Here is a 24,881-nt window from a genome sequence, read left to right on the forward strand (position 1 = left end):
ACGTCCATGACAAGCATTTAAAGTAAGATGCAATTTCAACATTTATTTAAAAAAAATTTTAAAAAGCGACAGAAGAAAAAAAAATCGACATTTTATTGTCATTGTTAAAAGACAAAACATAGACAGTACCTTCAGAACACAATCCTGAATAGAAACTGCGCTGTGCACTGTATTGTGATTCAGGCTATTGATATATATATATATATATATATATATTTAGAATTATTTGTCCACTGGCAGCAAGGTGGAAGACTAGTTAGCATGATGGCCTCACAATGCAAGTCCAACTCCAGCCTTCCTGTGTGGAGCTTGCATCTTCTCCCTGTGCTCACGTGGGTTTCATGGCACGACCCTTGTGAGGAGAAGCGGTACCAATAATAGATGGATGGATAGATTATTTGTTCACTAATTTAATTTAATCCACACATGTCATGATGCCCCTGTCTCATTTACTTTGTGATGTCAGTAACAATACATTTTATTCATGCAACCTCAGCGTGAGTATTGTCACTGTCACTGAAAAAGCACGACTCTCCATCATGTGCACATTGATTGCACAAAGCAGCGTCCCCTTTACTGCAGAGGTTGTTTGAGCTCAAAAAGTCCGGTTCCTCCTTTGACAACCTTCCCCACTACCAGGCAAGCAGATGGCGACACGAGCTGATCACAAGATCCTGCAAAAAAAAAAATAAAAAATTGAACATATAATATGACAACAGACTCCCAGTGTTCAAACACACCCGGAGCCGAATTCACATAAGTATTGCGTAGCTCAAACAGGTAAAAATGGATCACAGAGATGGCGTCTAATTCACAAAGCACGCAGATGGTGAAAGAAATGCATCACAAACTACGATGCCAAGTAGAACGCATCTTGGTGCGCCGGTGGTATTTGAGTGTTTACGATAAGTAATATGCATATATTTAGCAGAGAAATTTCCCACCTCATACCAATGAGCCTCCTCGGTCAACATCCCAAGCTTGCATTCTGTATATTTAATCTTTCTATCATAATAATAATTACCCACAACAGTTTATTTAAAGGTGTCGTTCTTTGCACTTAAGGACATTGTACAAAATTTGACATTATGTTAAATAAAACAATAAAAAATGGAATGAAAGAAATACATATCATTAAAAAAAGAACATAAAGGGGGCAGAGGAAAATGAGTTTTTAAAAGGTGCATTTTGAGTTGTTATTTGAACTGCGTGAAAGAGTCTCTTCCAAAGTGACATTTATACTTTGCCAAGAGAGTGAAATCAGGGGGAAACAGCTGCAAACTGCACTCGAGCTGTCAAACTTTGTTGGTGTGTTTGCGCATGTATGTCATTAGCGCAATATCCTTGGTGAATAGGATGTTAAGAAAGAGCAAGCTGTGGGTGCAAATGAAGAGTATATAATATTATTTGCTTGAATATTTTTTTAGTTTTCTGTACTGCTACTGCTGAACTCTTTATGGGACCCTAAGCAGAATTTGAATGATCACAGCCTCAGACGCGCTAGACTTTGACGGATACTTTACGGAACGTTACACTCATATATAGGATTTTGATGCTTATGTCACCTCATTCATTTTTTTTCTGCGTTTTAAAAATGATTACACTTTTTGAGGACCCCCAAGCAGCCACTTAGTTCACTTTTGGCTGGACTAAACTACTTGTAGTCAAAGAGCCAAAGGAATTTAATATTCTGACACATCTTGTTTTGTATCTTTTAGCGTGTTTTTTTTTCCAGTTTACCCATTTTGTAAAAATATTTGCAAATATTTTTGTAGAAATGGGTTGATAAATATGGTCACCACAAAATACTTTTGTATCATTGTTTCCATGGATGTAAACCAAAACCAATGTACATCTACATACACAACATGAATGGCTGGCACAGAGTATTTTGCGAGGACCTCTTGAGCAATAATCTGACAACATCCTAACCGCAGACGTGCCAGACAGTGACCATTAGGGAGTTTAAAATCAAACCTAATTTTTGCATTTGCCTACGGCGTTGGAACACCTTCCCAACACAACAGAACCATATCAAGACTATATTTGGAATCATACAAAGCAGCCTTAGTATGTGCTGAATATGCACTACATGTCCTTTCCCATTTGTATCAGATGCTCACCCATCATGGTAGCCTGTTTGAGGAATTTGTAGCTGGTCTCAAAAGTCATCTGCTGCAGAGGGGACGAGTTGGACCTAATGGCATGGCGGTTCAGTGGCTTATACACCCCCTCAAAACACATGTAGTCTGCTACGAGGGACAAATGTCTGGGGTCTACCTCAATACCTAACGGAAGACAGAAAAATAGTGAGCAGAGCGGTTCTGAACTTGTCAGGGTCTTGCACTGAGTGTGTATTTGTACCATAAACTGCAAAGACATCTTTGATTTCTTTCTCAATGACTTTGAGAGCCACTTCAATTCCGTAGGTGTTCGCCATGGCATGGACCTCGTTGGAATAGAGCCTGTTGACATCTAGGATCTGTAAAATAATACAGTAAAAAAAGATTAGCACCCTAAGAAATAGGAGATCTTGGGAATTTTAAATGTATGTTGACAATTACAAAGCCCAAAAAATATATTCATCAGAAGAGCAGAAGATAAATAGTAAAACATACTTATATATAATCTCGCTATGAAAATCCCTCAATGTCATTTAACAAATGTGACTGCAACTTGTAGCCACAAATATCTTGTCATCTCTTCACTAAGATGACTGCAGAACAGATTTGTCTGGTTGCTTTGGAAACAATTGCCTTGAAAATCAATATTTCAAAATGAAGACACTGTCCACGTACATCACTGTGCTCAAACATTTGGTGCATATTGATTCCCTCCGTGTTGAGAACCATCTCTTTTTCTCCCGTCTTAGTTGTGCTCTCACTCAGAAGGCATCGAGTCAGCCCCCTGGTTTCCATGATGATGGCGTTCTGCGCCACTGTTGACACAACCGACGTCAGGTCGAGGTGCACTTTGCTCATCGACAAAGCCAGGTCCAACTGTCGACAAGGTTAGCACAGAATACTGGAATTAAATTACTTTTACTGCCACTTGGAACCAATAATATTTGTACAGAGGCCTCCAGTTAGAAGTGGGAGAGGCTCTAAAAAAAAAAAAAAGAGCGTGATAACAAATGCTAAACTGCATCAACTTAATAAAAACGTACTTCACACCAGAGTTCATGCTTGAGGTCATAGCAGTAGCCCTCTATTGCTGGGTGGGAACTCAGAACGTTGTTCATTCTCATCTGATCGATAGACTCTTCTATCCCACCGCGTTTTGCTCGTTGCTTTTGCAATTTCCCACCCGTGGACTGCATTTGGGACTCCTCCAGACTATCTGCCACCTTCTCCTGCGCCTCCTCTTCCTCCTCCACATCATCCTTATCCTCGCCTTCCTCCTCGCTGTCATAATCAACCTACATAGGAAGAGAGTAGAGCTGATTGCAGCTCCAGTGCAGGAGTAAAGTAGCAAGTACGTAGTTTCCTTCCGAATGGCATGAATTTACAGTAAATAACCAGTGAGAACAGTTTTTACTTGACTATTGAGAAATAAAATAAAATTAAAATAAATAAATAAATAAATTAAAACATGGTTGTATTAATGACGCCACTTTCACAAAGACATTTTTGTTTCGATTGACAAATATTTAAACATGTTTAACATTATTTATGTATTTTGCAGTGTCATTGACCTGCACCACAGTATATTGTCGTGATTTGTTGTCTAGAGAGGGAAGCACCTCCATCTGTTCAGCACCACTGGCAACCAGCAAGATTGTAAACAATGGCGCCCTCCAAACCATATCGTATGTTACATATGTTTATTCAACCCTTTACCTCCTCTTCTTGCTTGTCTTTTCTCTTGGCATCCGTTGCGTCAGCATCGCCTTCATTCGCCTGGTCATCAATTATTTCTCTCTCCGGCTCTTCCTCCCCGTCATCCTCCTGACAATAGAAATATGGTAACGTGAACAGAAAAACACAAATTACACAAAATAAAAACAAAAAACATATGCAACATATAAATGCATCTGTCAAGCTTATACCCCTGCTGTGCCAGCCAATTCCCTGCCATCATCATCTTTGTCCCTCAGGGAGGCCTTCCTGGTCTCCACAGCAATGGATGCCAGCTTGGCGCTACGTTTTTCAATGGCTTTCAGGAGAAGTTCAAAAAATCTGACCAAGGAGTCATTAACAACAAGGTTAAGTGGATTTAATCATCAATGTCTTCGACAGACGGATCTTAATGATTAACCTATTTTCCATGTAGTGGAGGATCTGTTGGGGTGAGAGCTGTTTATCTTCAGCGTAGCGGTCAGGAGGAAGAAAGCTGAAAGTGAGTTTAAACGTCCGCACCTTTGAGTGACGCTCGACGCGCAGCGTCTCGACCACATCAACTTTGTGCAGTACCTGCTCTCACACAGCCCACAAAGTAGAGCAGAAATTAGAAAAGGAAAGGAGAAACCAGCTAAAGGATGAATGAAAAATAAAAAGAAGCATGTCAGGAGTCCCAAAAAAAAAAAAAAACAAGAGCATCCATTCTTACCTCAGCCAAGCAGACCCTGGTAAGTGTTCTGCGGAGTTTCTGAGCTCTCTTTAAGGCCTTCTTGCTTTTCAGCACTGGAACACTCATCATTGGAGTCTTGATGTTGGAGCTGGCCACCATAAGGATCTCTCTCAGTCTGTGACACAGCCAAAGATTACCGTTATTTATCAACATTTCTTTTAACGCATGCAGTGACTGCAATTGACGGTCACAACATCTTCAAACTGACATTACCGAGGTATTCCCAATGTGACGTTCATCTCTCCCCTGCCAGCAAAGTGGAAGGTGTTGAGGGTCATTTGGGTGGAGGGCTCACCAATGGACTGAGCTGCCAGCAAACCCACCGCTTCCCCTGGATCACACAGTGATCGTTGCCACTTGTAATGCAACAACTGTCGAAGTCTGCAAACAAATAACAGCAATAATAGTCATCCTGACTCCCTCTATGTGCATAATGTGTAATCACACACGTGTGTAAGATGATGATTCAGATGCCGCGACCATAATTCTCATCACAAGACTGCTCGTTATCGCTGTTATTTACCTGTCCCCATCCAAGCCATGTTGATTCATTGCATCTCGATCCTGCAAGTATTTCTCGGTGATGTCGTGAAAGCTTTCAGAAACCGATCCAAAGCTTACATCGGGCCGCAACACACTCAAGCTGGGATCAGGGCAGCGGGAGGACTTTCTTGTGTATTTTGATTGTCCAGCTTCGTCAAGAGCACGCCACTGTTCTACAAGCTGGAGAAAGATACAACAGTTCCGATGAAAATGTGTCAATGTGATCACATGGAAGGTGTTAAAAATATAACAGGATGGAATACCTTCAGAACAGCTGCATCTCTGCCGTGCACATTTTGTATTGCAGCTTCGGTCTGCTTCAGTTTGGCCATCTTTTTTTGAGAAAATAATAAAAATGCTCCTATAACGGATTACAATAAAATCAAATGACAGCGGTCAGTAGTGATGGTGATACGAAGCAAAACAAGTAACAGTTGATATGCGGACATAAATTATTTACCTTTGCGAGGACAAGCCACCTCTCTCTTTGCTTTCCAGCGTTGTATGGCTGAAAAATGTTGACTGGAACTCTGAGGGTCCAACCGTGTTAACACTTCATCGAAGCACTGGTAATTCCTTATTACCTGCAGCAACAGCAAAATATTAAGTACGTTTCAATTCCCCGCATGAAGAAATAACACCATTACTGTGGTTTCACATTCATGAAAATGACATTCATGTTTTAGCTTCATACTAAGCAAATGGAATACTACAAAAAAAAAAATCACATCATGCCCTTAGGAATGGATTACAAAGATTTTTAACTACAAAATCTGTGTGTAGTATAATTTATCCCCAATGGCCATATGACAGCACAGTGGGGCCCAACTACTACACGTTCACTGTGGCAGCCATTTGGGCCAGTGGCACCCACTGAGGAGGATGCACTGAATTTGACAAGGCTGCCGTTTTTTTTAATGCTCATCTAGTGGCGTCAGGAAATCATTATTAGAGTATGGCTTATTTGCAACGAGTGCAGGTTCACCTCAAAGTTGTCCTCTATGAAGGCAAACTGCCTTGGCTGCAGAAACTGCGTCTTAGGGATATCAAGCCCATCTTCGCCATACAGGAACTGGACTACAGAGCCATCACTGTCCCGCACTGTCAGATCATATTGGACCACTAAACCCTCCAGATGCTTTATAACACACCTACAGAGGGGGAAAAAAAGGAAAAAATACATGACAAAATGAAAAGTACAACAAACTGAGGGGAACCTTTTTTTTCTCCATGTCTGCCTCTCAAGCGTTGATTTACCTTTGCAGGTATCCTGATCTGGAAGTTTTTACAGCAGTATCCACAAGTCCTTCTCTGCCAGCCATACAATGGAAGAAAAATTCCTGATGGTAGAATGACCACAAAGTTAACAGTCACATTAAATGCTTAGCCTGTAGTAATTTGTCCAATCTGTTTGGACACACACACACACCTGTGGTTTGATGCCTGTGAGGAACCTTCCAGAAACAAAACCCCCAGCACTGGGCGCTGGATCATATGGCTGGAAGCAGGGTAATGATTTCCCAGACGGCATGAGCGGAGGTCTACGACCTTCTAATTCAATCTGACCTAGTAGACACGAGATCTGAGACAGGCACACAAATAATGAAGCTTGCAGGGTCAACCGAGAAGGTTATATGAATATGAAGAATGAATACATTTCAATCTCAGTGAGAGGAGAAGAGCAGGGAAATTTACCTGCATGGTGTTGACGGTGGAACCCTTGGCACCTGACTGGACCATCAGCTGGAGGTTGTTGTCGGGGAAAGAGGTGTGAAGGCCAACTGGCATACACACCTATAAGAGAGACAAGAGACGCTCCCTGGAATTAAGGAGCCTTGCAATACACACTTCAAAGTGGGTGTGGCGGTTTCAAAGATTCCCTCCGTATTCAAAGTTTGTCATTTGCAACGTCACAGGTCAATATCCTCCATTCTTAACTGAAAATGTCATTTATGGACCATGGATTCATGATGGTGCACATGCTCAGTGCATGATGTTGATGCTACATGATCCTTTTTGTCACCATCTTGTCGCATTTATACGAAATTTGAAACCCCTTTTGGGGCGAGGGGCATCAATTATTTGCGGATTTTGCTATTCGCAGCAGTGTTTGGTCTTTATTCGCCACATAATTTAGGGGTTCCTTACTGTACTTCTACGACGAGCATAGTACTATACACATTGTTGCTCACTCATTCACTTATTTTAGCTTAGAAGAGAATGGTTAACTCACATCAAGTGAAACATTTCCGGATTTACTTTAGCATTCCCGCTGTTTGTATGTAGCACACATTTAACCCCACAGGCCATGTGAGAGCACAACGGGGCCTATGAACTACAACTTTTATGTAGCAGCTATTTTGGCCAGTGGCACCCACTGAAGACGGTGCACTGAATTTGACAAAGCTGCAAGAGTTTATAATGCGTCAGCTGGGATCGCATCCTTCCTGAACAAACCTCTGACTGTGGTACTGCTTACCATGTTAGTGGAACAACACTATTTGCTAAGTAAACAACTTCGCAAAATTCCCCTAAAAATCTACCATAGTTGTTGCACGAGTGAGTCCATTCAGCTCTTTCTTAGAGCATGGCAAGATGCGCAAAAAGTACCAAAACACAGAATAGTTAGAGGTGTTCAATCAAAGGTTTAAATAAGGTCAAATGAAGGTGATTATTGGATTTTAGGTTCGCTCTGAAAATTCACCTGAAAGCCAAAATTTTGTCAACACAGTAGTGTATAAACAGGAGCGTATTAATTGAATTTCACCTTGAGAGATTCAGTATAATAAATTGAAAATACTACCGTTCCAGAAAATTCAACTAAAATTGTAACTATTAGAAGCGGTGTGTACAAAACCAATCTTTGTGCGCCACCATCCTTCATATTTTAGATGTTAACTTCCTCCAACACACCAGATTCTAATGATAATTTTAATCTAGTGTGTTTTAGGTGTTAAATACCTAAAACATGCAGGAAAGTGGTTTTTGAAGACCGTATTTGGAAACCCTGTCTTAGCGTCTCCTGTTTTGAGACTGATAAGTAACAATGCCAAATCAAAGAACAGTAAAACAAAGAAAAAAATAGAACTAATGGTGTAAACGTAGAAATGTTACCTTGTTAATGTCATTGTTCACTTGGTTGGCCACTTCTTTGAATTTGTGGTCAGCCAAGCTAAAATCTCGCTGGTCCGGGTTGAGATGAGCATCCTGCCAACGACTCTTGGCCTCTGCTTCATCCACATCAGCGGGGAGGTTGAATGCGCCTTGGAGGGCCTGAGAAACGGAAAGAAGGATCATGTTACCATGTCCGGAATGAAACCACACTCCGAGAAGGACCGCTGTTGTTAACATCCTTGAAAATGACTTCAGTTACTGTAAGCTTTTAAGCGGTCACCTTTACTGTTTGTGTGTAGCGCAAATTTATGCCCAGAGGCCATAATGGAGCACAATGAGACCCACAAACTACAACTTGACTGTTGCAGCCATTTTGGCCAGTAGCACCCACGGAGGAGGATACACTGAATTTGACGAGGCTGCAGTATTTCACAATGCACATGTTCCATTAGTTTGATCAATGACAGTAAATATGTTGAGCTATTGAAGCAAACAAGAACAATGAGGAATAGCTGCTTCAACTCACTCTTGCACCAATTTTCAGTGATTCTTGGATAATGCGTTTCCTCTTTTTGTTGGCACCCGGTTTCACCAGAATGTCCTCAACGCCTAATAGAAAAAAAAAAACACACCAAAGAGAATATTAAATATTTTCAAATATCCCTGCGGGAAAACAATGATGACTTTATTTACCCAGAGTGAATCCTCTGTATAACTGAAGGTAAGCAGTAAAGAGTCTGGCCAGAGAGCTGAGGAGTTTGCCGCTGGTTTCCCCTCCATAAAGTTCATAACAACAATGGACCAGACCGTACGCAGAGGAGCCGTAGTGAGCTTTGTCCAGAACGCCCACTAACAACTCGCCCTGACGGATCACCACCTATGAGATTTTTAAACTAAAATTGTTCAATCTCATTTAACAACTTGCTGCTATGTTTACATTTCTAAAGCAAACAAAAAGGTGTGTCTGTGTGTGTGTGTGTGCGTGTGCGTGCATATGCACCTGCGAGTCACACATGGAGTCAGGTTGATATCCCGGAGTCAGTCGTGGGGGAACTTGGATCCAAGCTTTGCTGGGGATTTTTGATTTCCCGACCAGATTTAAAGGCACAGCCTTATTTGGAATAACATTGAGCAGGAGTGTAGACACCACCTAGAAAGCGGCAAGACATTGTTTACATCAGCTTTATATGCCCACTTCATAGCCATGATTAAACTAATCCTGGATTCTTTTTGCTCAAGTTTATGCAATGTTTAAGAGTCAGTATTCAATTGCTAAGAAAAAAACCACACGTAAATGTTGGTGAAAATTAAAAAAAAAAAAAAATGTCAAAGATCAGATATGTCACACTACCTGCTTTCCAGTCCAGAGTTTCCGTGGCTTGAGTATCGCAGGTCGGAGCAGTTTGACTCGGCCTGATTTGTCAGTCAGTCCTCTGTACACGAGTTCAGTGTACTGATCTCTTGTGAAGAAGCAGCCTCGAATTGTCATGCGTGTACCTGAAACCATGTGATCCTGAATAAGACCAGCCAAAGGCTTTCCATCCTGATGAAAGAAAGAACAAACTACTGATAAGTATGTAAATATACAGTGCTGTGAAAAGGCCCTTTAAAATATCTGTAGATTTTTTTTTTGCACCTGTATTACTTTTAAAACGTTTCAAATCAAGCCAATTTATCTCATGAAGACAAACCAAGAAGTGAACATACAACTAATTCACCTCGGTTTTGGGAAAGCTGAGTTTAATTAACACCAAGGCCTGATTGCCATCAGATTTTTTGAATCAATATATCATTTTAATAGTACCTAACAGACAAAGTCACAAAGACTACAAAATCGAAAGAAGACATATGTCATGAAATTCTAAGAACAAATGACAAACAAATGAAATCTATCAGGAAAAACTGGAAAATGTGACAAGACAAACTACTATGTGAAACATTTGAATTTGATGAATATGAAGGGAAGAAAAGGATGGGGGAAATTTTTCACAATAATTTAAATCAATCACAGAGCATTACTGTTTTTTTTTGTTTTTTTTTAACAACTACTAAAATGTATAGTGCACGCATGCATGTATGAATCTACCTTTGGCACAAGGTACTGTTGGTTGGTGCTGACTAATGTGTAGGCCTCAGCTCGACCAAGCTCACTCTGAGGGAAGTGAGCATTCATCTCATCTCCATCAAAGTCTGCATTGTAAGCTTTGCAGTTGGCATAGTGGAGCCTCAGGACCTGACGCGCAGAACAAGTAAACCAATCTAAAATAACAATATAACTCTAAGGCTTATATTGACTGAAAGTGTTCATGAAATAGATATAAAGACCTTCTCTCCTGGCAAAATGCGTGCAGAGTGAGCCTGTATTGACGGTCGGTGCAAGGTTGGCTGTCTATTCAAGAGCAAAACATCTCCGTTCTTAATATGACGATTCACCTTGAGAAACAAACAGACAGGCAATAACATTTGACTATGGCATGACAGCTTACATAGCATGTTTAATTTTATGTTCAAGTAAAGTCATGTTCATGCGGATTGTCCAACACAATGAGAACCATAACCATAGAAATTCTTTCACACAGACTCACTATTTTCATGGGCATCTTGTGTGGTCCTGGGCAAGGCGTCAGCAGCTGCTTTGCAACTGCTTCTCTTTGTGCAAAGTTGCTCGGTGACAAGATGGTTCTCCTGCCATCCTCACTAATGACCATCGTAGCACCGGGGTGGACATTTGGCCCGTTCAGGACAGCCTGCCGAAGCTCCTTCACGTTCCACGGCGTGACAGGCTGTGGGTAGGTCAGCTTTGTGGCAAACACCTGCACAAACATGACAAATTGATCAATAAATTTGCACTCATTTTTTTTCTAGTCACAAATGCAAGTACATTTTTTTAGATTATTTCTTATTCTGAATCGGTCCTCATTTTTTCTCTAGCGCATCAAGTTTTGATTATAATAATAATAATATAGTCATTTATTTAGTAATATTTATGAATTAACGGTCAGGTTCCGCAACAAGTGATTTTTTTCTGAAACGACATTTCTACAAATGACAACGCGTAGGAAAATCCGTATGGCAAAAGATTTCATAGGTCAAACAAAAACAAAAACAAAACAAGTGCTAGAAAAATAGTGAAGACATTTTTTTTACATCAATGGCAAAAAAACTTTCAGTGCCATGTCTGATGAAAATTTGACAGACTGTCAAAAAACGATTTATTTGTGACTAATTTCCCTTAAAGGCGCATTTACTTAAGGGGATTTTTTTTTTGAATGATTGACTCAATCATACCATGGGAATTCCTATCTCGTTGGTACCGATGTACATATCAGGACAGATGACAGATCTTGCAGCATAATCAACTCTTTTGCCCATCATGTGTTTACGGAACAACCCCTCTTTTTTCTCCAGGATCTACAAAGGAAAAACGAGACCGTAAATCATCAGGAATGTGACGTAAAAAAAATTTGAAATGATGCTGTAGGCAGCCCACTCTTTTTTTTAGGGCTATAGGAAAGCATTGCAATATAAAATTAAATTGTTCACCAGGAAAACCATGCTGTAATTATAAAGCCAATTATTACAATAAATCATTAACATTAAAAGATAAAACATGTAAAAAAAATAGTTTAGGGTAGACATCTGTGGTGCTATATTGAGTTTTGCTTATATTGGGTTCGCTTTATAACCAATACAGAATAAATATAGAATATTTTCATTATTATAATTTTACTTCAATTATGTTTATTATTACAATAACAAATTTGTTGTAACTTATAAGACCACACAAGTGGATCTGACTTCCCTGATTGTAATTGTGCTTATCACAAATTGTGTTTGGGTGAAAGCTCCTTTTATAATGACTAAAAGAAGAAAATAACTCAAATGAAAATATCACTCAAATATTGGCTTCGGGCATTTATTAATTCCTGAAGTTACTGAGTTAATACAATTTGTAAGACTTTGTAGCTGATGTTTGCATCCCCCCTTTAAAAAAAAACACCACGTACCTGTCTGATTCCTGGGTACTTTTCTGTCATCATTTTGTCCATGTCACTATCAAAGACAATGTTGACATGGGACTGAAGGCGAATCCATATGTTGTAAAGTTTATCTGTTAATGTAGTTCCAGGAATCTCTGCGAGAAAAGACTGGTCTGTCGCTTCAGTTGCCTGAGACTGATAACATCAGACAAAGGCAAAAAGAACATTTATTAAAATAATTACAGTAAAAGTCTTTCTTTTATTGAAACACGCACAAAATCTTACCTCATCCTCCTGAGTACCCTTCTCAGCAGCCATGAGAGAAAGCACTTTTCTTATGATTGTACTGTCCTTCATGACGGCTTGCATGTTGACCGTCTGACCGTTGGTAAACATGTGGTCACCAAGTCGATTGATTGGCCGATACCTGAAGAATGAAGAAAGACTTCATGGTCACACAACTTTAAGCACAACCATGCACAAGCGGTTTATAAAAGTGGCTGTGTTGTACCTGCAAGGCGGAACCACCATCAAATCCAGATAGAAGAGATCCGGGGAGAACCCTTTTTCCTCTTCATTTGCTCCAGAGTTGTCCACCAATCCAGAAAACAGACACTTCAGGAAAAAACCTGGAAAGAAAAGAGAAATGGTTTATATCGGTTGAACAATTCAATCTCACATCTTCATTGACTCAGGCTTGTGGAATGGCAACACATGAGCGCATATGAACAATAGCTGACATATTGACATTAATTACAATGTCATTTATCAGTTCTAGCACCCTAATAAAAACACTGTTGCTTTACCTTCTTTCTTCCAAACGTTGTTGGTGTGTTCTCTCGCAATGCTGGCAGTCAAGTACACTCTCTCTCCGGTAATCAGCTTCCCTACAGAAAAGTACAATCAAAATATCGGAATCTGATGGTACGCACAACATTAAGTGAGTAGAAAGTACAATTCAGCTTGCACAAAAGCTAACAATGAAACAAGGAAATGATGAAAAACACTCACCGTCAGTATTGAGAATGGTTTGCGTGTCGTGCGGCAGTGTGACAATCAGCTTACTGTTGTGCTCACGTCGTATGGTGAACCGCTTGCTCCTGTTTGCACATGCAGTGTTCTTTAATTTTATTCACAAACCTACACAGTCACTATTGAAAACGATCATTAATTTTAATTGGAAGAGAAAACATCTCAAACAAAGTTGTACATTAGTAAATATAAAAATAATTAAAAGGGTATACCTTTGATATAGTATTACCTGCAGTAGGGACAGTTCCGACTTTTCATGTGAATTCTCCAAAAGTCATTTATTAAACTGGCTTTTCTTTCAACAAGGTGTTTTATCTAGAGAGGAAAAAAATTGTCACACATAAAAAAAAAAAAATGAAATAAAAATACATGCAACAGGGTACTGCCAAATTGGTGAGACCTAAGTTATTCATGTGAATGTACGTTTATCACAATGTTTACATGTGCACCCAATATAAAATATAAATAGATTATTTGTTTACTGACCGGTTTGCTGTTGCTTGAGCCTTCAGTGACGACAACTGAATCAGTGTACTCTTTTAGCATCGCTGCAATCTCGTCACCGGCAGATTTGGCATTCTCCTCCAGAAACTAGCATAACCATAATCACAAAAAAAAAAAAAAAGAAATCACACCAACCGCTATAAAGTGTTATCACACTTCTTGAAAAATACCAGTAGTGTAAAAATGTTAGGATCATGAAGTTGTACAACACTAGAAACATTCAAATAATAACCGATGAATCAGTTTAGTTTTGGCTGCAATGTACAGTATGTATAGAATTAAAATACACCCTATTGGTTGTGATTCATGAAGGTGAAATTCAATGTTGTGGTTATATGTTAAGCTTGAGCCTCACCTGGCTGAGAATTTCCTCTATCTGGTAAACCTGCTGCATGGCTCCATGGTCTAGTAACTTTAGCTGGTTCAGTAGCAGGTGGACGGCGGCCCGTGAACATGTTAACATGTGGCACGACAGACATGACCCCCGAATCAACAGGAAAAGTTTCTGAAAGTGAGCAAAAACATAAGTGGAAAACATAAAAAAAAGAACACATTTTATTGAGTCTTTGATGGGTAATTCCCAGTATTGACTGTGTTAAACCAGTCTAAAGTAAAAGTGCATGTAGCAACGCGTGTGTGCATAATTCTTACGTCGAAAAATAGAGGGTTGTAAACAGGAAGAGGTAACTCTACATGCCCCAGGTGTCCTGGACAGTTGTTGAAGTCTTGGCAGCAAGTTGAACATGCCTGAAGGATCAAAACAACACAATAATCAAAGTCACAATATTTCAAATGCAATTGTCCCGACTGGTTGATTTAAATTTATATCATTAATTCTTCTTTGCTATGAATAATCTGAAAGATTACTACCAATTTTACACATTTACCTCCTTGTTGTCTGCTGGTCCCAGGGCCAAGTCATACAGGCTATTTGGGAGCGTGTTTCCAACACCATCAAGCAACCTTGAGTTGGTGATCGTCTTTACACTCAACTTCCTAGACATGAAAAAAAATAAAAAATACTCACATGTGCGTGACAACTAGTGTACGGTAGCTGCTGATTTGCTACACTGCGATCAGTATAAATGTGACAGTCCCTTCCTAAATATAATGTAGAAGTCCAGCTTTAAAAAGTGTTAGTGACATGCTGTAAGGAGGTTGAATAGATTTGAAAATGTATTTAGTTTATATCAACTTTTGAACTTCAATATTAGGACGAAGCCAAAAGCTAACAACCTTACCGTATCTCTTCGGCAGAGTACAGGCCAAATGACATGCCCTCCAATCGTCGCCATGGTACGTCTTTTCTAAATAACATATTCGATGATTATCCACACTTGGGAATGTTTACTACGACAGAATTGCAAAGTTTGTCGGACCACATGCGCCATGAAATCGTGGCGCAGTCTTCTCGCACGTGCATCATAGGACCCACACATTCCTCAAAGTAGGGGGCGGCATTCATACAATTAAGATTTAAGACAATTTATTTTATGTCATTTTAACATCACAAAAATACAATATTAATAAATACAAATATTATATTTTAATTCAAATTATCAACATATTCGAAAAAGAAACACTCTATATTTGACTTCCCCTCGATGAAGCCTTTCATGGTTTCTCCCTCCCAGACGCCTTTGCGTGTACGCAACATGGCGGCGTCCTGGAGGCCAGTAGGAAAGTACATGTACAAAAACAATCGAATTTTATTGACCAACTTCGAACAGGTGTTGTTTAATAGGTAAGAAAAAAAATCTGCAAGCCTGTTACGCCGACGACTTTCTTCGTTTCTACTTTTTTGTTCCATTTACGGCGAGCATCCTTAGGCAGGAGGTCATCATGGCACTGTAACTCACTGTAGGCTGTCAAAAAAAATCCATACATCAATTTTCTATACCGCTTTCCATCAGACTGTGAAAAGTCATCAAATAAATAGTAGGCGCGTTTTTAGAATATGTAACCATTTCTGTTTGGAAATTGTATATATGTAGGCTACTGTATGTTTAAATTTGATTTTTTTTAAAAATTGTTTTATTGTCTTTCTTTTATTTTAAAGGAATTTTGTTGGCATCTCAGCTTTACGCCAACAAGCTGTAGAAGCCAACAAAGGTAAGTAGAAAGGAGATTTTTTTTTTTTCCACTTTTCCATATTTATATTTTACATCTGATAACAAGTAATGAAACACCCTTTTACAATTCGAGAAGCAAATGTTATTCTTAATACCAATATCATAACTTGGGTTTGTTTTTGATTTCTTTGAATTGAATGTGTGTAGGTTTTGTATTTCTGTCTAAAAACTCAATTTCTTTTTTATGTTTACAATTGTCTAAATAAACCCACAATACACCTTTCTATTTGGTGTAGCAGACTCCTCAGAGACCATCACCATTCCCAGAAAGAAAGTATGGTATGTGCTTGTATCTTTATAATATATAGAAGACAGACTGTATCTGTGCCATCGGCGTTTGAATTTGAATTACTAACACAATTTCTTTACCTTCAAATTTTTAACACACATTTTTTTCATTCATTGTTTTTTCGCCACCATTTTACAGAATAGTATTAAATTTTGTGAAGATAAATTGGACTCTGAATTTGTCATGTTTGAAAGTGATTATTGGACACATTTTGATCGTGAAAATTCTGTGTTAAAAGTTTAGTGGTGAAATGGTTCAAATTCAAACCGATGGCACAGATGTACTTTCATTATTATACAGTTGCAAGAAAAAGCTTGTGAACTCTTTGGAATTACCCGTATTTCGGCATAAATTAGCTATAAAATGTGTTCTGACTTCTGATGTTCTTAAAAATCACAATAATAGACCAACACCGTCTGTTTAAAGTAATACCACGCAAACAATTTCCTTGCTGTATTTCTCCATGTGTTTATTTGTTCATGAGGCGTTAGTTTATGAAGATGGAAGTGTTTGTTGATAGTTATGACTTGAACTGAAGATCAGGACACGTTTTACTGTGTGACAAATTTATGCAGAAATTCTGGTAATTCCATCTGTTCACATTCAGTACTTATTCTTTTAACTGTAACGAGCACACGTGTTTTCTTTTCATACTTCATTTGAGATAATCAAAGCATTTTTTTTGTGTTTACTGAAAAGGAACAAAGAATCAGTATTGGAGGCCTTGGCTATGACTGTGCGCAGGGTGAGTTTATTGTTTTTTTTTTCTGTATCAATTCATTCATCATATTTTTAACGTAGAGTTGTGGCAAAATGATTTAAAAACGCTGGCCGCCACCGTTGCGCCCTTAAACAAGACACCCCCCAAAATATGTTCCTTAGTCACCCCTGCTCTAGTATGCGCTTCACTACTGTGATGTGTTACATGCAGTGGACACGTTTTGTGAATATGCACAAAGTGTCAAATTAATTGAAACAGTGATGGGAAAGTGAAGCTTAAAATTTTCTTCATGTACCAGTTGTCGTATTTTTTGACTCCTCTAGACTGGTCTGCTGATTTTAATTAACAACAACAAAGAGGAAGATAAACGAATGTTTCTTTCTTCCACCAGGATGCTACAGCTTATCCTTACCAATTCCAGGATGATCCTTACTTGTCCCCGAAGACCTCTTCTGAGTTTGTGCGAAACATTCACACACTTGATCAAAACCCTCATTGATTTTGTTTGTGTTAAACTTCAGATTTTTTTTTGTTGTCATTTATCATATTTTTCTCTATATCAATTGCCATACTTGTGTCAACTTTAAAAGTATATTTATTCATTGATCAAACAACCGTTTAAAATCTTATCTCGGAGGACCAATGTACAATTCAATAAATACATATTATCTCACTCTTTCTCTTTGCCTTGCAGAAGCTATACTCTCTCTCTCAAGAGTCTGGCAGATCTGCAGCGAAATACTTTGTCAACAACTATCCAAAGTTCTTCACCAAAGATTTTGCTGAACCACATATTCCTGTAAGAAACCAACACAATACCGTCTATATAGTAATGAATAGTAAAATTGTAATCATGCGGTTGTGTCAGTGTAAATGTTATGAATGTTTTCGCCTGTGTATATGTAGTGTTTGATGCCAGATACAATATCACTTCGCCTTGAAGAAGTGAGCGAAGAGGCGCTGAAGGAAAGAATCAGCTTGAAAAAAGTCAAGGCTGCTGTCGACATGTACGATCAAATGCTACAAGCTGGTAAGTGCGAGATGCATACGATGAATCGCATGGGATGCCTTCTAGACGCACTGTTATAGGGGAAAAAACTAAATATTTTTATTTCCCTTATTTATTCCTATCACACTTTTGAGCATGTTACAAATGCATATGAACACAAAAATGTCGAAGTTATATATTGTAGTGTTATCTAAGTGCCTCTATGAGACCGGGCTTGGTGGGGTGGTGTGCAACATCTGCAAATCTGTGAGTGAGCGCTGACCGCAGCTTCTATGTAGTAAGTGTGCTCATTGTGTTTGTGTTTTACTGTATTGTTTTCGCGGCATTTATCAGAAAATTGAATTGACTGACTTTCTTTTTCCACATGCAAGGTTATTACATCAGTAAGACTAGCTATACTGTAAGAACCCATAAAAAATGACCACTGCAGATTTTTGCAAATCAATTAGGGATTTCCGCAGCAGACATTTATGTTCCACATAATAAGTCTGCAATATCGCGGGGGCATAAACACGCAAATACCTTCACCGTGTGGGCTATTATTTGTTGGTGCAATTTTATAACCTCAACACTCTTCTTCCAGGGACATCTGTTTCCATGGAGACAGCCCACAACCTGTTAGACTTGATCTGTCTCTTTTGTGACAGAGACCCTGTCCAGGAGGATGGACCGCAGACCGAGGACATGGTGAGTCACTGCTGACTGTCCTTTCTGTGACTCCATTGGACAAGAAATGGAAGACACTTAAAAGAGATAGCTTCATCAGAAAACTTACAGAACTATCAAAAAGATCCAGTTTTAAATCTTAGTACTTAGCTTTGTATGTTTGCTTTTTCAGCCTGAATCTCGGCAGGACGTCAAGAGGTGGAGAGGAAAGGTTGGGCGTGCCTCCAACTTGATCAAGTTTACCTGGAAAGAAAATAACAATGCTGAGAGAATATTTAACCTGCTGCCGGAGAGAGATACTCGATGTTACTCTGCTCTCATCAGAGGCATGGTGAAGGTAGGCTTTTATATCAAGAACTGGTTTGGTGCTGCTTTATTTGACTACGTTGAGTGTTTACTGCTTTGATTGATGCGGGAGACACATGGACCAACACGTTTGTCCCAATCTATTGTTATCCATTGTGAGCGGTACAGTATGGCCAATCTTAAAAAAAAAAAAAAAGGATCAGTTTTGGTTGACATCATAAATATTAATTTAACAATATGTTCTGTTGAATTGTACTAAATTATATTGCTGTTTCATGTGACTAATTGAGGTTGCCAAAACAAAGTATATACACGTGCACACACACACACACACACGCGCACACACACCTTTGTCAGTTAATTTAATAACTCCCTGGCAGAATATCTGATAAATTCTGCAGTATTGACTATCATATTATGCAAGTGGTCATATTTTTTGTGCCTAGTTAGTGTATGTATTGTAAAACTAGATTCTATAGAATACTTCCAATCTGCATTTGTGTCTTTAGCATGGAGCCTATGCAAAGGCCTTCAGCATGTACACAGACCTGCTCAACAACAGACTCACAGGTAAGTTTTTTGAAGTAGCTAAATCATGGACAAAGCGTTGGGAAAATCTTTATTGGATTTTAGTTTTTGTCTGTCCTGAGTCTTTTCCAAAGAGATCGATATTTGAATAGAAATGACCACCTTTTTAGATTACAATGCATGTCATAGTTATTTGTTGTCTCCAAGCAGCCACAAACCTTACACTCTCTTTCCAGCCGATGTCCACATTTTCAACGCTCTGATCTCAGCTGTTCCAGAAGTCAGAGACAAATACATCGAGAGATGGGACCTCATCACCGTAAGACTTGGCACAACCCGGAAAATATTGCATCTCTTGATCCATCTTCATCGTCTCTTCCTCATGTTGTTTTTGTTGGTTTGTTTGAAGGAGATTTTAAAGCAGATGAAGCAACAGAAAATCCAGCCCAACCTGCATACCTTTAATAGTGTTCTCAAAGCCTTGAGACGCTGCGGCTCTTTGGCCAGAACGTTGGCGCTACAAACTCTGAGTGAGATGACGGCTCTGCGGATAGGTAATTGTAAAGACGTCTTGTGTTTTTTACAAAGCATTTCTCTAGCTTGTAAAGTAATGTGATTTGTATTTGTTTGTTTGTATAGCTCCCAGTCTGGCCACCTTTGACCATTTGCTGGCTATATTTTACAAAGCAGGTGAGCACCGTAATTATATAAAAGCCAAATATAAATTTAAAATGTCCCAAGTGTTTGGACAGATAAAGATGAAGGAACAAAATGCCCCTTGATCTTGTTTTTGTAAATAAATGACATTTTAAATGTCCAAAGAGGATATTGTTAACTGGTGATTAGCGTGGCAAAGGTGTTTCAAATGGTGTAAACCAGTAAAAGAGTTTTCTTCATCCGTTTCTGTCTGACATTTGTGACTAGAATCCGCTTGAAATTTGTAAAAATCATATGACAATGTTTTGCCATTTAGCATCAGCTGGCCAGGGGAACACCGACCTTTTACAGGAAGTGATGTCAGAGTTGGCAGGGAAAAGCTTCACCTGCCAGGACCCGGGCGACGGTACGTCATGTGTTTGTAGAATACCAAAATGATCCTACCCATCTGTTTAAAATTTTATGGATCTAATTAACAAAGTGGAGAATTGATTACCTGTAATTTCACGTACATTTTCTTTTTGTCTTTTCCTCATCAGTTCTATTCTTCGCGAGTGCCCTGAGAATTGTGAGTCACTTTTTTTTTTTGCTATATATATATGTATATGTATATATATATATATATATATATATATATATATATATATATAGTTCCTTAAGATGAATATTTGGCACTTATGTGATTCTAATAATAAAATATATTATCATTGTTAATTTATTTAATTGTCATCCCCGTTCGAATTTAACTGTGCTGTGTTTTGCTTGTGTGTTTTTTTCCCTCCACATTTATTTGCAGTGTCTGGATTATAAGGATCTGGAGCTGGGATATAAAATCCAAAATCTGGTGGAGGTTGGGGAGAACTGGAGGCTTCTGGGTGATTCTTACCAACGGAGTATTTATTAGTAAGATGTGTATTCATGACTGCCCTGCTTGTGCGACTGTATAAAATGTTGTTTGCACGGAAACTGTTTACAATTGTTTCTAAAGGAGAAAAAAATAATTAAGCGGACTTGCCCTGTTTCTTCTTTAGTGGTCGCTTCTTCAACCTTTTGTGTATGATGGAGCATATTGATATGGTGTTGAAGTGGTATAAAGAGCTCATTCCCTCGGTGAGTGCATCTCTATATCTGTTGGGCTAGGATGTGTTTATTATGGTCTGTCATTCAATCTAACTAGAGCCAGATAGATCTAACCACGAGGCCGCTGTGCTATCCCCCATTGATGCATTACTTTCACAATGGGCTGTCATTGGTTGACCTACTAAGATTTATCCCCAATTCATGAGTAGGAACCACCAATGTACTTTTTCTGGTTGAAGGTCAGAAATTTACTATCTAGTTTTCTGGAAACTCATCATAAAAAATGATAATCCCTGACATATTTACTACCTTTGGAACAATATAAGATCAGATGGGGTAAAAGATTTAGAAAATGTTTTCAAACCTATAATTAAAAACGTACTCAGCGGAGCAATTAGTGAAGTTGCTGATGAGTTTTGCGGTGCACACTTTTGGGTTGCGCTTGTAAATCATCAGTTTATTTTTTCGTGAAATGCAAACATTGGAATTGTCACTGCTTTGCTAATACTGACAATTTCTCCTCCCTATGTTTCACCATGCTAGTTGTATTACCCAAACTCACAGGGACTGAGAGACCTCCTGCAGGCTCTGGACACAGACAGTCGCTTGGACATGCTGCCAACTATATGGAAAGGTTGCAAAGAGATTATTTTAATGTTATCTGTCTTAATATGTTGGTCATTCAGTATGTCTGGCCCGGTAAACTGACTCAGAACTACGAGTTTTATTTGTGGATTATGCTGAAAAACAAAAAAAATTGATTAAATGCGACAAGATTGCATCTTCTGACTTTCTAGATATCCAATCTCTGGGTCATGATAATAAATTAGAACTGATTGAGGAGCTGCTCAACTTGATGGCCAGAGAAAAACACAGTCCTGAGGTTAGTCACGATGATCCATTGCAAACATGATTTATTTTTTTAACATGTTCACGAATAACATTTGCAAATAATCTTAACTTTGCATGTGTTAAAGATCCAAGAGTCTTTTGCTGCGTGTGCACTGGATGTAAAGAGTGCATTTGATGGCCACAAACTTCGGACCAGTATGCAGTGGAGCAACACCACCCTGTCACATGTTACTTCTCTTTTGCTGCGGGCCAACAAGATTCAAGAGGCTTGGTGAGAGACAAAGATGTGCTGTGTTTTATGTTTATCTTTTTTTATTTTGCTGGTAATAAAAGATTTTAAGAAATTAAAAGAAACTTGACTTGACAGTTTTTTCTTTGTTCTCTTTAGGAAGATGCTTCAGCTTTTCAAAGAAAAAAACAGAGTTCCTTCGTAAGTGAGCTTGTGGCAAATGATCTGCTCTTACACTCATTTCTCCACAGTGGCCAAAGAACTGAATTAGGAAATTTTCTAACTCTGGGTGAGGTGAGAAATAATGGCAGTAAAGTTTTAGTAGCCGAATGTCTACAGCAACGCTAAACACCAAAATTAAGTAAAGACAGAACATTTCCAGAGCTCTGATCTGTATAATTAAGTAAGTAGAACAAATGTGAGGGGTAGAAGCCTCACAGATGACAGGTTATGGCAAACATTTGTGTTTTTATCATATTTTGTTTTCTGATATGTAATTCATCAGCGATGAACTGATGGAGGATTTCCTGTCCGCGTGCCGGAGCGAGGGCTCTGTCCAAAGAGCCGTGGAGCTTGTTCAACTGTCAGCCGCCTTCTGTCTCCAGGCGACACCGAAACTGGCCAAGCAGACGCTAGCTGAGTTTAATCTAAGTGAGGAGCAAAGGTGAGGAAGGCGGCGAGCGATTGTTTCTCACATTTTAGTGTTTTCGTTTAGAGAATGAAGTTATTTTTCTTCCATCCAGAATCATAGTGTCTGAGCTTGAGCGTGTCACAGAGCCCACAGACTGAAGAAATGAGTCAGCATTCATCATGAAGAACTGACTACTACTCTCAAATATTTCAGTGAAAATGTGAAAACAATGACGTACCATGTATCCATGTAAAAAAAAATATATGGGGCATATATCTGTGCTCGTGAACAAAAATGTGCTTCAGGTGCGTTGTTGTTTATGTCCGCCAGAGGCCGCCATTTGTTCTCAAATGACTACATTCATGGCGGTATATGCTGTCGTAAAAATAAAATGGATTATCAACAAATATGAGCAGCGATGTCTTTGCGCTTTGCTTTTCTATTAACACCGAATATAATGTAATGTCACGCTTCTAGATAATGATGATGATGCACAACAGAAAGAAAATATGCCAAGACCAATTTTCTCTTGCCGATAAAAGACCAACTTCCTGAAAATAGAGATTAGCTATTTCCTGCACAATGTCAGAATACAATTCGTTGGTGTGTCCGTTCATTTATATCGCCTTGAAAACAAGCAGCGATGTGTCAAACTAGGCTTGTTCCGAAATCCGACTCCCCCTACCGCATCAGCATACAAAGTTGTCAAAGACTCGGTTGTGTGCGAGTGTGACTGCTTCGGCAGTCGGCACACAGGTGTGACTCTCAAAACTTGAGCCCTTCATTTCCTCCACCAATCACAAACCGAGCTGACGGCACAACCAAATAAGGGCGTGCGGACTACTGCGAGATTGCTGGCAGTCTGGCACTTTTTTTTGGATGGGTGTGGTGTTGCGACCCACAGTGTATCAAACTACACATTCTGGTACAAACAGGAAGTAAAGGAGGAGGAGAAAACTCATGATTCTACTAGCATGCTTGCAAAAGTGACCAGTTTGACCAACATTCCTTTGTTGTTAATGCCTCATGCAACTTGGCTACATTTGGAGGGTCACACAAACAGAGGATGTGATGACACATCCTCCAGGGATTTTCATACCTCTCCCACGTGCTGATGTTCTCTCCGTGTTGGCGGGATTCAAGAGTAAACAAAAAGGAGCAAGATTAGCTTTTAAAAGTCACTTCCTGGAATTGATTAAGGGAATGGGGAGATGAGGAAGTACAAAAAGAGAAAGAGGCTGTGAGGAAATTCTATGCAAGGTGGAATTTTTGCATGGAATAGGATAAGAAATGATAATATAATTCAGTGGAAATAAGATATGTAATTGTGACAAAATTTTAATACTACACAGGGGGCCACACACACTTCCTAATCAGATGAAAAATTATATTTTGATTTCGGCCAAATTACTGTATGCTCATGTGTATGTTTTTTTTTTATCCAATGTGAGTAACTTAATATATTTTAATGCTCCAACTCCCCCCAAAAATAACTACATACTGATTGTCCAATTATGCCAGCATACATGCTTCTAACGCTACTAGGCTTTGACTATATTCATGTGTTTGGCGGGCACAAATTTAGTAACTCCTCATTTGCTTTAAATGAACTGTCAACGGTTCTTAAATGATAAATAAAAATCCCTCTTTCTGTAATTCAAAGATTGGCATTGTAGTGGTGATTCTGGTGGAAATCGTTCCATGGCAGACAGTGTCTCTACGCAAACTGATAGTTGAATCATTACTTTGGAGCAAGAAATAATCAGAGCAAATTCTTCAAAAATCATAATTGGAGGTTGTTTAGAATTCACAGAACTCACTGTCAAACAATGTAATTTAGACAATTTTCACACAATGCAAAGAAAAATGAAACAATTGGGATTAAACAACTGTGCTGCCTGAAGACAAATCATATCGGTAAAGTTAATGGGAGCAAGCGCTGCCCTGGAGTGTAACGTTTGCACTCTGGAGCAATAGAAAAGGTCATGTGAAACACGATTTATGGACACAACGGCACAAGAAGACGAGCGGATGAGGCG

General features: G+C 39.0%; 2 protein-coding genes and 3 non-coding genes across 6 annotated transcripts; 1 reads left to right on the forward strand and 4 right to left on the reverse strand.

Moving 5' to 3' along the window:
- Window positions 1-23: 23 nt before the first annotated feature.
- polr1a (RNA polymerase I subunit A) lies at window positions 24-15,291 on the reverse strand. Its single transcript, XM_088293470.1, has 37 exons — window positions 14,984-15,291; window positions 14,630-14,738; window positions 14,394-14,489; window positions 14,098-14,247; window positions 13,725-13,829; window positions 13,468-13,553; window positions 13,218-13,306; window positions 13,013-13,093; window positions 12,718-12,835; window positions 12,492-12,633; window positions 12,234-12,401; window positions 11,515-11,637; window positions 10,812-11,039; window positions 10,552-10,659; window positions 10,313-10,459; window positions 9,578-9,769; window positions 9,227-9,376; window positions 8,920-9,103; window positions 8,753-8,835; window positions 8,227-8,385; window positions 6,808-6,906; window positions 6,542-6,694; window positions 6,370-6,452; window positions 6,098-6,263; window positions 5,573-5,696; window positions 5,376-5,473; window positions 5,093-5,292; window positions 4,783-4,950; window positions 4,549-4,684; window positions 4,258-4,412; window positions 4,049-4,178; window positions 3,840-3,947; window positions 3,167-3,418; window positions 2,799-2,999; window positions 2,365-2,482; window positions 2,124-2,288; window positions 24-674 (listed from the first exon to the last, which is right to left on the reverse strand). The coding sequence occupies exons 1-37, from the start codon at window positions 15,058-15,060 to the stop codon at window positions 574-576; spliced, it is 5,052 nt and encodes a 1,683-aa protein (XP_088149596.1). The 5' UTR covers window positions 15,061-15,291; the 3' UTR covers window positions 24-573.
- On the reverse strand, window positions 5,884-6,019 carry LOC148338452 (small nucleolar RNA SNORA5). Its single transcript, XR_015843029.1, has one exon. It is a non-coding gene; the product is annotated as a small nucleolar RNA SNORA5 (small nucleolar RNA).
- LOC148338453 (small nucleolar RNA SNORA5) lies at window positions 7,387-7,523 on the reverse strand. Its single transcript, XR_015843030.1, has one exon. It is a non-coding gene; the product is annotated as a small nucleolar RNA SNORA5 (small nucleolar RNA).
- On the reverse strand, window positions 8,514-8,650 carry LOC148338454 (small nucleolar RNA SNORA5). Its single transcript, XR_015843031.1, has one exon. It is a non-coding gene; the product is annotated as a small nucleolar RNA SNORA5 (small nucleolar RNA).
- A 50-nt stretch (window positions 15,292-15,341) lies between the features above and the next one.
- Window positions 15,342-23,254, forward strand: ptcd3 (pentatricopeptide repeat domain 3). 2 transcript variants are annotated; one of them, XM_088293472.1, is made up of 23 exons: window positions 15,342-15,486; window positions 15,802-15,854; window positions 16,114-16,153; window positions 16,863-16,908; window positions 17,276-17,344; window positions 17,579-17,683; window positions 17,791-17,914; window positions 18,477-18,580; window positions 18,732-18,896; window positions 19,375-19,435; window positions 19,630-19,712; window positions 19,803-19,947; window positions 20,033-20,083; window positions 20,367-20,456; window positions 20,590-20,618; window positions 20,847-20,953; window positions 21,082-21,160; window positions 21,674-21,764; window positions 21,928-22,013; window positions 22,108-22,253; window positions 22,371-22,412; window positions 22,717-22,875; window positions 22,955-23,254. In XM_088293472.1, the coding sequence occupies exons 1-23, from the start codon at window positions 15,347-15,349 to the stop codon at window positions 22,998-23,000; spliced, it is 2,061 nt and encodes a 686-aa protein (XP_088149598.1). In that variant the 5' UTR covers window positions 15,342-15,346; the 3' UTR covers window positions 23,001-23,254. The 2 variants fall into 2 exon arrangements, with proteins under 2 accessions (XP_088149598.1, XP_088149599.1); XM_088293473.1 differs by having other exon boundaries at window positions 15,376-15,486; window positions 16,111-16,153.
- The last annotated feature ends 1,627 nt before the right edge of the window (window positions 23,255-24,881 follow it).

The sequence above is a fragment of the Idiotropiscis lumnitzeri genome, chromosome 4 (assembly GCF_059441095.1).
Source record: "Idiotropiscis lumnitzeri isolate Australia: NSW breed Sydney's pygmy pipehorse chromosome 4, RoL_Ilum_1.0, whole genome shotgun sequence".
Classification (NCBI taxonomy): domain Eukaryota; kingdom Metazoa; phylum Chordata; class Actinopteri; order Syngnathiformes; family Syngnathidae; genus Idiotropiscis; species Idiotropiscis lumnitzeri.

What these genes read in the sequence shown, in the direction of transcription:
- ptcd3 (XM_088293472.1), top strand. Translation starts at nt 15,347, where the DNA reads ATGAAGCCTTTCATGGTTTCTCCCTCCCAGACGCCTTTGCGTGTACGC. An exon ending in GAACAGGTGTTGTTTAATAG is followed by an intron (nt 15,487 to 15,801) that starts GTAAGAAAAAAA and finishes TTTATTTTAAAG; the next exon opens with GAATTTTGTTGGCATCTCAG. An exon ending in GACCGCAGACCGAGGACATG is followed by an intron (nt 18,581 to 18,731) that starts GTGAGTCACTGC and finishes TTGCTTTTTCAG; the next exon opens with CCTGAATCTCGGCAGGACGT.
- polr1a (XM_088293470.1), bottom strand. Translation starts at nt 15,060, where the DNA reads ATGTTATTTAGAAAAGACGTACCATGGCGACGATTGGAGGGCATGTCA. An exon ending in AACCATTCTCAATACTGACG is followed by an intron (nt 13,094 to 13,217) that starts GTGAGTGTTTTT and finishes ACTTTTCTGTAG; the next exon opens with GGAAGCTGATTACCGGAGAG. An exon ending in TCATAGAGGACAACTTTGAG is followed by an intron (nt 5,697 to 6,097) that starts GTGAACCTGCAC and finishes CTGTTGCTGCAG; the next exon opens with GTAATAAGGAATTACCAGTG.